The sequence below is a fragment of the Epinephelus lanceolatus genome, chromosome 16 (assembly GCF_041903045.1).
Source record: "Epinephelus lanceolatus isolate andai-2023 chromosome 16, ASM4190304v1, whole genome shotgun sequence".
NCBI lineage: Eukaryota > Metazoa > Chordata > Actinopteri > Perciformes > Serranidae > Epinephelus > Epinephelus lanceolatus.
The window spans coordinates 26,658,972-26,673,431 of NC_135749.1; the positions used below are offsets into that span (position 1 = coordinate 26,658,972).

A 14,460-nucleotide genomic window follows, 5' to 3' on the forward strand; every position below is an offset into this window, starting at 1 on the left:
TTTTTACCACGAGTGCATTTTATTTTATTGTATTTGTTTGCCCCGTTTGTCTTATTTTATCATCTGCACAAACAAGAACTGAACTGAAGTTGAAATCTCTATCTCTAGCTCACCACAGTATATAGAGGAAGTGTAAAAACAACAAAGAAAAAAAAAAAAACACTCACTCAAATTCACACCTGGACCTTATGGAAAAAAATGTAACAAGCAAACAGGCCTGGACTATTTGCTCTATTTTCTCATTAAAGCAGTGCCTCACCCACAAAATAATCATTCATATATTAATTACTCCAAAAAAAGTCACAGGCGCCTGCTTTAACCACACTATATCAAAACATCCATTTACAAACTCCCACACACTTTCACACTACCTGTGCATTATGATGCAAGTCTCATTTATCCAGTTGGATGCTTAATACTTCCCAAACACATGCATTTTCACCAAAACCTTTCTATTCAAAACAAACAATCTCAGGCATGGACGAGTAGCACGCATGGGCAAGTGCGTGCATTTGAACGCTGCTCAATGGAATACATGGGTAGAGTTCAAATGCACACGCTTGAGAACTACTGAGTATACAACTGGATAAACAAGACTTAGGGCCCGTCCCACTGCTGCCCCTTAAATCTTCCACTTGGTATTGAGTGCCCTTGTTTGTGAGATAACCCTTGATGAGGGAAATGAGAAATATTAGGGTAGAGATCTTTCCCTACGAAATGGGACACCACTTCATGCAAATCGACATGCAGGCATACGTCACGCGTAGTAGTGACGCAATGAAAATGCCGGCTCCAGCGCTTGTGTTGTGGCGTGTGCTGTGTTTATTCTTCTCCGTCTGATGAATCAACGGAGAAGAAATGCTGAAAACAGGAGGCGCCTACAACGTCTTCTAGTTCTGATCGACTTTGTTCGGGTAAGTCGATTTGTTTAAATATTTTGACGTTGTGTTCAACTGAGTTGCTGATGAGTTCACGCTAGTCCAACCATCTGTTGTTTGTATAGCCTACATTCCGATTGTACAGTAACAAAATGTTTTACAAAACTTGCCGACGTTGCTGACTTCGCAAGGTGTTCTGAGAAATTTCATCTTCCACTTTGTTGAAAGTGTGGGTCGGGGCTCCCTTGGAATCTAGGGCGGGTTTTAAGTGTTGGAAACCACTTCCACTACCTCAGTTCTGTTTTGGGGCACCACTAGCCTAAACGTGAACGCGCACAACCAAGTGCAAGTGGGTGTTTCTAGGGGAAGTGTGGGTATTGGGACAGAGTGTAAGAGTTCATAAATGGATGCTTTTCGTATGTTTTAGCTGTTGTTAAACGTGGCCCCCATTTACTCCATTTGATCAAGAACTTCTTCACTCACTGTGGAGGCATGCAAGAAAAACATTGTTTTCTTCACAAATAAAACATAACACAGGGTGAGTAATTGATATACAAATGATCATTTTGTGGGTGAACTATTCCTTTAAACAAAGTTACTTCAGCATTACAATGGCAGAAAAGGAGAGAGAATACATGTCACAAAAACGGACACTATAATCTGAAGTAATCCAGTGTTGCCTGGGTCTGGCGGGACTGTTACACCGCGTGTGGTAATAATCCTCTACTGCACAGCATTATCTGCTCACACCATTATCAGTAGCTTCTCACTGGCTATTCGATATTATTGACCAGCACAGAGACGCTTAGTGCATTTGCTCTCACTCAGTAACACAATTAGGACCCTGGAGTAAATAAGATGTAGTTGCATACAAACAAACAGAGAAATTAATTGAACATCACGGTTACGTTTTAATTGCCTGCTTTGCATTCATCATATCATGTCTCACAGTGGTCAGTCATGCATGTGCGCAAGAAACACACAATAAGCATGATTGTGACATGTGCGCACAAGGTCGCGCTATCCATTTCTACCAGGTACACACAAACACACACAATGAAATCAACCCAAGTGTGTGTGTGTGTGTGTATCTGCTGTGTGGTTGCACTTGCCACAGCATCCTACTGAATGTGTGCCCTTACTCTATGTGTGTGTGAGCAGTCCCAGCGCAATTCCTCAGTTTAGTGGAGCATTACGGCTGATCAATAGCTCTGGTGCAGTGGGAGATGTCGAGGTTGGGGCTGCATATTCATGCCATTACGGCTGAACTGAGAAATGAGGCACTACGGGAGAAGTTATGTGTGTGTAAATTTGTGTGTGTGTGTATGGGTAGATTCTGTAAGGGGGATGACAGGCCCTGTCACCTGGTAGACCACACTGTAACATGCTAAACTGTACCCAGGGAAGATCCGCTACCAAAAGGTGCAGCACAAGATGTCTCTTTCTCTCTCTGCCTGGGCTTCCTGTCTTCATTGGTGCTGTCACGTCTGGACTTCACCATCCTAGCCTGCTCCACTGGCACCATGCCTGGCCTGTCCAGTTTTCCCTTTAGTCCTGCTTTTGTCTTTAAAACTTTCTATTCTCTTGTCACTGTCAGAAATCATGTATTTTCCTCTCCTCGCGTTCGCCTTCCCCGTGTTTCCTGACTGTGCTCATAGCTCATCACCACTCTGCGCTCAGTGTCTGTTGGTCAGATTTTATCGTCCTCAACTCAGCCTTTATTGTAGACAAAGCATTGTTGGTAATTACAAAAAGCAGGTCAAGCAACACATACTTTGTTTGCACACAGACCGACTGCCAATATCAGTGGGCAGTGCTTATCTCCAACTGTCAAACACTTACTGTAGGACCAGAAATTCTGCAACGCAGCCAAAGTTCTGCATGACTTATGATCAGCAGAGTTGATTCCTCCAACTTTTCAACTAATACTTTTTTCTATTTTCACTCAACTTCTGGTTCCTCTAAAAAGCTGAGTGTTGCTTCTGTCTGTCTGGTCCTTTCCAAGTTGTCTTCCTTTTGCCCACTTTTTCTTTTGCCTTTATTCTGCTTCTCAAAACATCATAATCATGCAATCCCAAACCAGCCAAACTTCTTGGGAAAAATGAATACAACTCTGTTCTAAGAAGTTTGCATACACATTCTACTTGGTAGGTTTCAAGTTGTTTGATGTGCATTCCCGTTTGTTTAATCTCAGTCTTTAAAAGAATGCATGCAACTGGTCGCACAAGAACGAGGCTCATTTCCACTCCCACGGTGACTATAAATGATAAAGACACGCCCTGAAATAATGACCTGTTTTCGTCAGTACTTCTGCCTTCACTACTCACACCAGGCACAGACTGTATATGAAGATGAACAATATGACAGCTCCAAGAAAGTTAATGGTGCGTTCCATATAGATCTTAATGCTAGTAAGACGGTAGGAAAGACAGGAAGCTGCACAAAATTACTGATGGAAGCAAAGATGGCTGCGCCCTATATTTACCATAAGTGGCTCTGCTCTTTACTATTATATTTACTGTTTAGCAAATTTGAGTCTTCATTTTAATTACTTGTGCACATTATACTGCCTTATGGGAATGCTTTGTGATGTGCTGTTGTGCATGGAATGTCGTGTATGTGTTGTTTATCCGTTGGTGTTGGTGAAAGTAGCTAGCAGTGTTGCTAATAATAAAGGCTCCGCTACTGCAATGGCAACGACTGCTTTCTTGGAGGCGTCCGTCTTTGTTTAAGTTTAGGTCGTAAACAGTAAAAACGTAAATAGGGACGCATATCGCCAATTTAAACAGGAAGTTACAACATTTTACGACATTATCTTGAGTTTCACCGCTCGTAGCAACGTAAATGGATCACAGCATTAGCCAAAACATTTAGATCAGCTGGCTGCAGTATAGGTCACAAACCCCGCCCCTCTCCATGTCAGCAGATGGGACATGGGCCAAACTAAAAAAGTACGTCAAATAAAGTTTTCCCAAATATGGTTTCTGTCATTTAAGGTAGTTCTTATTATGCTGATGTATGCACAAGATATTTGATGCTATAGAAATGGGGTTTGACGTCATGATTGACAGCTGTGTGTGCCAATCAGTGAGCTCAAATGGCTACAAATGGCATCACCAGCGCAGCATGGCAACAGTTGTATCCAGGATATTCTGGCTTCATTTTTCTACAGTGGGAGGAAGTGGAGATGTGTCGTCCATGTTTATATACAGTTGTTAACTCACACAAAGAAAGATGTGGCACAATTTTTAAGCTGTCAATCCGCATCCCCATCATTATTTCATCTCAGACATTGTCAAAATATCAGAAAGATAGTCGGTGATTTAGTTTATAGCAACATTTCTAATGCAGGCTTTACAATGAGTTTTACAACAAAGGATAAAATGAAAAGAAAGGAAATATTAGCACAAAGAAATAATATGATGCCTCCAATGTCAACAAAAAGAAATCACAAAACCTCATTCCCACTGCAGGTTCTTCTTCTTTTAATAGCCATTGATTGTGCTTGATTCTTATGTCTCTGCATCCTTTAGATGTCTAGCCCTTTATCTCTACTACTCTACAACCACCATTTTAACCTTCTCACCTTTGTCCTGCTTTAACACTAGGTTGTGCTTTATCCATTTGCCTCTATACAAGTTGCCTCATACCTTGCTTGTCTTTCATTTTCTGTCTTCTACTGTCCTCTGTTTCTTTTTGCCTCCAATCTTTTTCTTTTGTTAATTACTGTACGTGCAGATGAACAGGATCAGTAGCTCAAATGTTCTGTTATTTCCTTGTCTGTCCTTATGCAGTTTATTAGTCTTTTAACATTATTGGCAATGAGCTCCAAGTGAAAAACAGTATCAAGGTCTCAACTTGGATTAAGAAAAACAAAAAAAAAAACAGCTGTGAGTTGGAACTGTAAATCACAGCCATAAAAACACACCGTTGGCAGAAGGAAACAAAACAGTAGAAGTTAATGTCCAATAATAGCAATCAATTGCAACCATCAGACAGAACAACAACTCAAGAGTGCAGCACTCCTACTAAATTACCCAGTCTGCACAGTCTGCTGTCCGGTGACTACAACACCCACGTTGCATTGCACAACAATGCAAGATGGGGTGCGAAAGCTAACGGCAACAGTCAGGCGATCAAACTGCCGCTGCTGTATGAGCAATGGGTTGTGACAAAAGATTCCAGTGATGTCCCTCTGTGTTTACGTCAGAGTGCAACACCCCACGCCACCCACCGGCTTTTCACTGGCAATACTTGTACGGTACTGTGTTCAGTAAGTCTGTGTGTGTGTGTGTGTGTGTGTGTGTGTGTGTGTGTGTGTGTGTGTGTGTGTGTGTGAAAGACAGTCAGGCCACATGCAAATGTTAGCGGAGAGGCTGATGGTGTTAAACTCAATAGGGCACAGCCATCTGAAGAAAGACATTAGTCACCGCATTCACACTCATTCACTCATCCACAAACCAAGGTGTTCAGCCTGTTCAGCCTTCACACACCACGCCTCACATGTCGATATGTGTGACAACAGCCTCTGGGCGTACGCATGAAACAAGGTAACATTAAGGATAAATTGAGGCTCTCCACGTTGATGTCATTGTCAGTGTTGAACAAAAGCAGGCATGGATTGAAATGAGCGAGAAAGGCTTTTCTGTACCTCTATTGTCCACTCTGTATCCTCCTTGTCTCTACATTTGTTAACAGTCCTTTCTTCTTCATGTCTCCTCTCGTTCCTTGCTCACATGCAATTACCTCTACTGTTCCCCTTCACTCTTACAGCATCTGTCGTATCTTAACAACTCTGGTGTCTCTTTTTACATAGATCGAACCTTTCCTCCCTCTCGTCTTCTTTCCGCTCGTTTTATCTCTTCTTCTATTCTCTCCAACATGAACAGCCTCATTTTTCATTTCCAGCTTCTCTCAGTCTTCTGCTTTTCCCTTCTCACCTCACCTGTCAGATTCTCTTCTGTTTCACTGCAAAAGTCTTCATTGTATCAAGTCATCTCTGTCTATCTTTGAAAATTTTAAAAACTAGAGTTACTATCTTGTGGCAAATTCAATTCATCCTTTTGTCATAATCAGTTTATGAATTCTTGAATTATGGCTAAAAACATATTTTTTGAGGTGTTGACCACCGAAATGAAATTAGTTCATCATAGAGTCTGCGTGGACGTTTGTGCCAAATTTCAAGAAATTCCTTCAAAATTCGTTATTGAGATATCGTGTTCACCGGAATGGGATGAAGGGGCAACCCAAAGACAAAATGCTACGGCCAAGGCTATTGCCTGTGAGAAGGAATACAAATCTGGGGAAGTGAAGTTAGAAAGAAATGCACAAACGAGACAACTCATTTCTACAAAATCCTTAAACCAAGCTGAATCATACTGGAAACAACTAGATTAATCATACTGTGCTGGCAGATTTTTAAAAATGTTTCAAGAAAATGCAACTTTTAGGGCTCAAAAATACACAAACAAACTTGATTTCTCACTTTCTGTTTTTTCCCCTCATACCAGAGAAATATTTCACAGGTTTTTTTTTTGTTATTTTGGCAAAGAAATAATCAACAGGACTTAAAGCAGTCAAATCAACTTTCCTCCCTCCTTCTCCTACCTTCACATCTGCCTCGCAAACATTTCTTTGCCTTGTTCTTGTATTTGTTTGTTTCGTTCTCCCCTCCTCAATCCCTTTCTTGTTCCTTTTATTCCCGCTTTGTTTTCTGGCCTCTTTCATCTACCCCATGCATCCCACTGTCTATTTATTCATTGCCTACCTTCACAGCTGCTGTGTCCCTCCTCGTAGCCAGCGCTGCAGCTGCACTTCCCAATGGGCACCAGCCATTCACCCTCGGCACTGCAATGCATCCTGGGAGGACTGTCAGCATCAACCTCAGAGTTGTTGACACAGGTGCCGCGCACCTCCACCAGTGTGGCGAAGGCCGCCTCAGCCACTGTGTCCGGGAACACCGCCAGGTTCTGGACGGTGGCGAGGCAGCGCTTGTAGTACACTCGCACAGCTACCAGGGCTACGCAGGCACCGACGTCCTGGAAAGCCAGGTGGAAGCCCTTGCGGTTGAGGTGGCCGATCTCGCGCACCTCCGTGTTCAGCTTCATCTTCCTCTCGCCCAGGTCGCCCTGCGTGAAGCTCTCGTCGGCAGCGATGGTGTCAATCTTGGTGTAGCGGTCCTCTCGGGTCACGCCCCCGAGGTCCCTGTCGGACTCGACATAGAGGAGGTTGAAGGTCTCCTTGCACGTGCCTGCTACGCCGGGGATGCTGTTGCAGTCGCGCAGCGTGAACTGGAGCTCCACGAAAATGCGCTGGCCACCTCTGCGCGCCACCCAGCCAGTCTGCAGCCAGTTGTTCTGCTGCGTGGGTTCCATCACGTTGCATACCTGGTACGTCCGGATAGGCTTGTACTTCTCATCGACACCGCTGATCTCCTCCCACTGTAGAGACGGAAGCAGGTGCAGAGAGGGACAAAACAGAGGATTAAAGGTGGAGGTGGAGGACAAAACAGACGGGAAGGGAGTCGATGATATCATTAAAACAACAGAGGAAAAACAGCGGGGAGTTATGAGGGAGTGAGAAGACAGAACCAAAGTAAAGTGGGGTGGGTGGGAGGCAACAAGGATAATGAAAAAGAAAGCCACAAGTCAGAGAAGGAAAGAATACAGTCGGTACAGGTTAACAGTCTAATGACATAATCTGATGAGTGGGTGTGTGGGCGTCTGGAAAAGCATCGGCACTCAGATTGTTTTAATAGCGTCACAGAGAAAATGACAAACCGCACAACCTCAGTCATTACATCAGCCTTGAGTGGTGTTTCTGAAACTGAGGGTCAGACCCCAGCCGCTTTTTCGGCTGGTTTCTTTTCATCTCCGCCGCCTTTGTCACTAAAAGTAATGGCATTTGAGAGGAGTGTTTGTTAAATATTTCTGCCTACGCTCTGCTGCTACACTCCCAAGAAATAGTACGGTAGAAAGGTTATACAGTAAGATGAATCTAAGATGTGAGAAATGAAAGGAGGCAAGTGTAAACATGGTATTTCAAAACAACTTATTAGGTTCACATTTAGTCTCAACGTGGCACTGATGTCTAGAAATACTGAAAGAAACTGATTTTTGTTGATGCTATTTTGAAAATGGTGATGGAAAAAAAGGGGTTTCTCTTTGATTGATTTCAATAAGTGGTAATTATTGGCGCATCTGCTGACACAAGTAAAATGACTAATGTAGAATTCAAAGCAACTGTAGCCTCTCTTTAGATACAGTATTACCACCAGTTTAGGGACTGTACAGAAGTTATTAGGAGGTGGCCGGTTCAGAAAGTGGATGTTTTTTTCTGTTTTTCTTTTTGCTGAACTGAACTTTTTGGTGAATGTTATTGTCATTTTTTTCAAAGTTCACATCAACAGCATGGCTTTCATGTGTGCTTCAGGTCATAAGCGTGTTTAGCCATGTGCACAGGACAACAATCAGATCATAATTCTAACAATTGGTAGCTGTACGAAAACTTGAGTCCATTGAAATATTAAAGATTTAAATTCTATACGCACTTTAAGTCATTAATGGTGAGTGGACTGAACTGATTCCCTATTGTTATATTATTCTGAGTATTTGGGGGGAAGGTGTTGCAGTTTTTCTCTTAGCCAAGCAGGGGTGGGGGTGGCTGGGGTACAAAAAATGTATAGATGATGGAGAAGGTGTTTTTTTATTTTCTTTTATGAAATGAAAAATGGGGTTAGGCTTAATGATGTGTGGCATTAGTCGACTAGACAATTAAATGTAGCTACCCTCGCTAGTTGGTTCCTGAATTACGCTAAACGTATTAAGATGCCAAAAAGGAGAAGTTTGGATCAGCATGAGAGACTAAGCAGTTGCTCCAACCATCAACAGATCTCTCACTGTCTCTCCGTCCCTGTCTCTCTGTCTCCGTCCCTGTCTCTCTGTTTCTGTCTCTGTCTCTCCATCCCTGTCTCTCTGTCTCTCTCTCTGTCTCCTATCCCTGTCTCTGTCTCTCCGTCCCTGTCTCTCTCTCTCTCCCTCTGTCTGTCTGTCACTCTCTGTCTCTGTGTGTCTCTCTCTCTGTCTCTGTCTCTCCGTCCCTGTCTCTCTGTCTCCCATCCCTGTCTCTGTCTCTCCGTCCCTGTCTCTCTCTCTCTCTCTCTCTCTCTCTCTCTCTCTCTCTCTGTCTGTCTGTCTGTCTGTCTGTCTGTCTGTCTGTCTCTGTGTCTCTGTCTCTCCGTCCCTGTCTCTCCGTCTCTCTCTCTCTGTCTCCCATCCCTGTCTCTCCGTCCCTGTCTCTCTCTCTCTCTCTCTCTCTCTCTCTCTCTCTCTCTCTGTCTGTCTGTCTGTCTGTCTGTCTCTGTGTGTCTCTCTCTCTGTCTCTGTCTCTCCGTCCCTGTCTCTCTCTCTCTCTCTGTGTCTGTCTGTCTGTCTGTCTGTCTCTCTCTCTGTCTCTGTGTCTCTCTCTCTCTGTCTCTCCGTCTCTCTGTCTCTCTCTCTCTCTGTCTCTCGGTGTCACTGTCTTTCTGTCTCTCCGTCCCTGTCTCTCTGTCTCTCCATCCCTGTCTCTGTCTCTCTGTCCCTGTCTCTGTCTCTCTGTCTCTGTCTCTCTGTCTCTGTCTCTCTGTCCCTGTCTCTCTGTCTCTGTCTCTGACCCTGTCTCTCTCTCCCTGTCTCTGTCTCTCTCTTTTACACTCACAAACACACACATGCACTCACAGACTCAATGGACGGAACCACATGCATGCACAATACACAATAAATAAAAGTTATTTGTTAACTTTTATTTACTGATTTTTCATCATATTTCATAGGACAATGTGCCATGATCGTGTTTTTTTCAGACAATGTTTAAACTTCTAGATTAAATTGTGCTCAAGTCTGACTGTTTTCTGAGTGTTGCTGTATGTTTAGACCAGTTGACTAGGCTGAGTTTAAACTTAGTCTTTGGGAGCATCCTAAGTTAAGCCTGCCAGCCCCCACCACCACTCAAATAACTTTCACACTGTCCCTAAGAATGTACAACAGTGGCAGAGTCAGTATCTTGATTTACTTTGCATGTCAGCATTTGCTGTATAAAGTGTGAAAAACTTTAAAACTTTTTATCTGATATATCGTCGTCTGTGTCACTATTTGAATTCCTGAGAATGACTCTGACTTGACAGACCTGAAAGTAAACGGAGCACAAAATGTGGCTCTCTCGCATACAAAAACATATCCACACAAAGCGAAGCAGACAGTGGAAATAGATTATCTGTAATGGTTACGTGATAAACTGCACTAATGTTGAGGTGACTTCATCAAAGTGGATGCAGTGTGTTCTCTCTCAGTTCTATCGGGGATGGTGGGCGAGTGTCACAGGTCCATTAATCTCAGATTTAGCTTTGCATGTGGTCCAGCAGCCACCTCAAGGTGACAGTGACTCAACACAATGTACACTAAACAGCACACACGTGTACACTGCTGCTTATATAATAGACATTTTGAGTGTGCTGCGCAAAAGAAAGGCCAAACTCCAGGTGGGAAGTGGGTGACAAACTGCCTCAGTGGCAGATTCTTTAAAAAGGGCTCCTGCCTTTGTCTTGCAGTCATAACTTAGCGTTCAGGTTTTTACAAGCCAAAACGATCGATACGGAGGGGGACCATTTATCTGCGGCAGCATATTTGTGTTCTGGTTTGGACACCGCAGTATCCTAGCCTGCATAAGCGCCATCGATTAATGATAATGATGAGCTGTGGACTGGGGGAGAAGGCAAGGTGCGAGAGAGGAAGGGAACAATGAGTAGAAGAAGGGTAAAGTAGAAACAGCATGAGAGGGATGAAAAGGGGCGGTGTGTGTGCCAGCTGTTGAGCAAGCAGCTGTGTTGTGGAGCCGAGCGAGTGCACAAGCATGTGTACGAACAAACATAAAGATGATGAAAAATGCAAGTAAGCACACTTACTCCATTGGGGGGATAGGACGTCCAGCCCAGCTCTGCCTGAGTCTCTTTAGAATTCAGCAGCACCACTGCGGGAAATAAAGGAGGAAAAACAAACAGAAGCATAGAGGTCAATTTAGGAGGGATTATAGAGCTTGTTTGCATTTATCTTATCTTGTCCATATAAATAAGTTTGTCAACAGTGTGCCACAAGTGCATGTCAACAAAACATGTTAAAGGCCAACTCATAAAAAAAGAGTGGTCCTAAATTTACAAGTCCAACAATGTAAGACAACATGACATGTTAAATTTGGAATAATGAAAGAGGGCCATTAACACCAAGGCAGGCCTGTCAAAATCCGGTGAGAGCGAACGTATCCTTTGATAAGTGCATTAATACCATCTGTTGAGGACTTAAACCGGACAAAGAGCTTTCCATCATCCTCCGGCTTCAGCAGCAAAAACACACCAAAGGCCGCACACAAAACACGACCACGGGGCTTTTCAAAACAAGCCCGGAGACAAAGAGAGCCCTCGGTTAGCTTTCAATAGTGCAGCAGAGAACTCACTGTACTTAAAGGTCTGCACTCGGTGTGTTTTTCCTTTCAGCACCGTGGACAGAGAGCAGGAGCTTTGAGTCTGTGTTCAGGACCACGGACAGCTACACAAGCCAGAGAGAGCTCAGCACATTACTGCTGTAAGCATGTGCTGCTCAAAGACGAGACACAGTAAAGGTGAAGTTTCCTAAAAGGAACATCTAAGAGTTGAGTTGACCTGAGCATTTTTTATATTAAAGTATATCTGTCTATCGTTCAATACGAGTGAAAGAGCCTATCTACACTTGCATTTACCAAATTATTGACTTAAGGTACCATTTGAGATATTTCTTTGATATGCTACTTAGACTTGTACTTCACTATGTTTAGAGAGAACGATTGTACTTTTTACTGCCCTGCATTTATCCAACTGGTTGTTTTTTCTCTGAAAAAAAATCTTACATCTTATTTCTATAGTTTTGATTTTGATCCTTTATGCTTTTATTGCTAAAACATCTGTACTATTACTTAAGTGCTATTTGGACGGGATTAGTTTTACATGGGGATGTGAACTAATGTCAGTTTACCACAGGATGTCTGTAATATGAATGTCCGATTCGCACGGGACAAGAAATCTCCATACTTCTACCAGAGATGGGAGTGGTAACTCAGTTTAAGCCCTGGCGTCACCTCCCTGTTGGCATGTGCGTGCTACGTTGCTTCCTGTATGTGTATTAATAAATAATGATTCACCCAATATGAAATATCGCCCATGATCAGGATTGTGTGCACACAATGATTAGCAATATGGATTTATATTAGGCCTACCTAACACAACCAGAAGTCTCGTGGCTCTGAAAAGTGCTATGCGATCATTCACTGTCACAATTGCCGACAACACCGAATGCTTCTTCAAGCGCCTCCATCATCAAAAAAAGTAGGGATGCACTGATCCGATATCTGGATCGAATGTCAGCCCAGATATCATCAAAATAGATGGATTGGGTATCAGAAAATGCAACCTATACCTGGGGCGACCCTTTCCCTTTAAATCTATTGCGACGCGAGCTACGTTATGTCATGGAGCGAAGGAGAGAATCTGCTGTTTGGAGGTATTTCACACTATTTCAACTGCTGTTGCACAATTGTTTATTTTTGTTAAAAATAAATAGTTCATCATTGCATTAATCTGTTTCATCTTGTTTCATTTTGTCTTAGGAAAGAACTGTGTAGTCATCAACGCCTGATGCCTCTAGTCTTTTCTGTTCTACATGTAAAGGTATACAGCTTTTTAGGTCAGCCATGGTATTGGATCGGTATCGGGTATCGGCTGATACTCAAAGCCACAGCATCGGGATTGGTATCGAAGCTGAAAAAGCTGGATTGGTGCATCTCTAGAAAAAACGTGGAAAACTAGGTGTAAACACGTAAAAATCGTTCTAAACAGGACGTGACGAAATATTTATATACATTTGTACAGAGGATCGCGTTCGCACAGGGTTAATATTACCCGAGGTATTTTCTCCGGACCGTTTTACAGAAGGTTAAAGTCGACGTCATTTTTACTGACATTATCCGTAATTATTAGAGACATGGCACGTTCGGACGGGACTAAAATCCCTGGTAATAATTACTTTACCCCACGTCTCCACGTTAAACTAATCCCATCCGAATAGGGCTTTACACTATATACAATGTAAACTGTTTATACCTGGTATAACATGCGTCTTGGGGGATCCAATTGTAAATGACCGCCAAGATACAGATATATTTTATGTATATTTTAAATGCTGTACTCTAGATGTCAATTTTTCCCTGTAGCAATGAATATCACTTTTTTCCATGACACTGCATCAAAGTTGGAAATTCCAGTTCTGTGACAAATCTACATCAAATTTAACAATGACAAAAAACACTTCCCTTACAGTTATGTTGTAGTGCTACCCTGTGGTGTAGTGGTCTTTGATGAGGGGTTGTACTACTAGGTAGATAGGGAGGTTACTGACAAGGAAGTGGGTACAAACTTCATGCTCCAATGGCTTTTTAGCTGAAATGTAGTTATACTGTAAATGGCAACAAAAGGAGGTTGGCATATGCCTTATACCTACATATCCCCCCCAGAATACATCACTGATGCTACCACTTTTACTTCAGTACAAGATCTAAATACGTCCATCACTGAAAATATCTGTTCTTACACTAAGAAACATTGCCAAGTACTTAAGCACCCCGTCGAAACCGAAGTTGGCATGGCAACCAAGACACCACAGTTCACTCGTCGTGATGTCTTTGAGCAGTCAGTGAGTGAGAATGGCCGTTGTTTCAAACTCAGTAGTATGCAGCAGGCGTGCACGAAAGCCATCATCAGCACATTTATCTTAATCTATAATGTAATATCAACATCTGTAGCGGCATATGGCGAGTTGCATTACCGCCTCATTTTTAAGGGATTTTGCTGACATTAAAGTTACCCATGCTTTAAGCTCATCTGCTTAAAAAGACCCTCCCCTGTACCCCACACCTGCCTGCCCACACACACACACACACACACACACACACACACACAAGGAGTTTCAGGCTCTCTTGCAGTCTTACACCTACAGCCTTGAGGCAATATGAGTCTGACAACCAAATAGAACCCTTTTTTCAGCACTCTGAAGAGCGCCCTGCGCAAGGGCTGCTATTTTTCATCCTCGAAAAGTATTACCTTCACTCTTGCACTTTCGTGTGTGTTACTTGGCTTTAACTTTTGTTTTCTGCTTCTAATTTCTACCATTTCCAGAGCCTAGTGAGGGCCATCGAAAATAACCTGTGTGGCACGGTCTTGAGTCGGCAGCAGGCTCCTCGACAAGTGACCATTTCTCCTCATCCAAAGCAGTGTTGGTGTTCTTACAAAGACTTGGATCTCATACCCACTGCTACATGACAAATATTTGGCCATATTGACATTAACAACTGGGCACATGGATGTACTGGTGAGCAAAGAGTAGGAACCTACGCAGTCTGACTCATGGTGTGGGCCTTGTCAGATGTGGCGACTTGAGACCTGTAATCTTGCTGACTAATGCGTTGACAGGGAGGTGATGGACTCTGACACGATGATCTGCTGAAAGATTTTCGATGTTTTACG

At 43.0% G+C, this 14,460-nt stretch overlaps 1 protein-coding gene across 2 annotated transcripts in view; it reads right to left on the reverse strand.

The window, feature by feature from the left end:
• The window catches only part of epha10 (EPH receptor A10), a 221,840-nt gene that overhangs the window by 157,635 nt on the left and 49,745 nt on the right, over nucleotides 1-14,460 (reverse strand). For both annotated transcript variants that reach the window (XM_033637064.2, XM_078175712.1), the window contains exons 2-3: nucleotides 10,819-10,883; nucleotides 6,646-7,318 (exon numbers count right to left, since the gene is read on the reverse strand). In XM_033637064.2, the coding sequence (XP_033492955.1) occupies nucleotides 6,646-7,318; nucleotides 10,819-10,883 (738 nt within the window). The remainder of the gene's footprint in view (nucleotides 1-6,645; nucleotides 7,319-10,818; nucleotides 10,884-14,460) is intronic.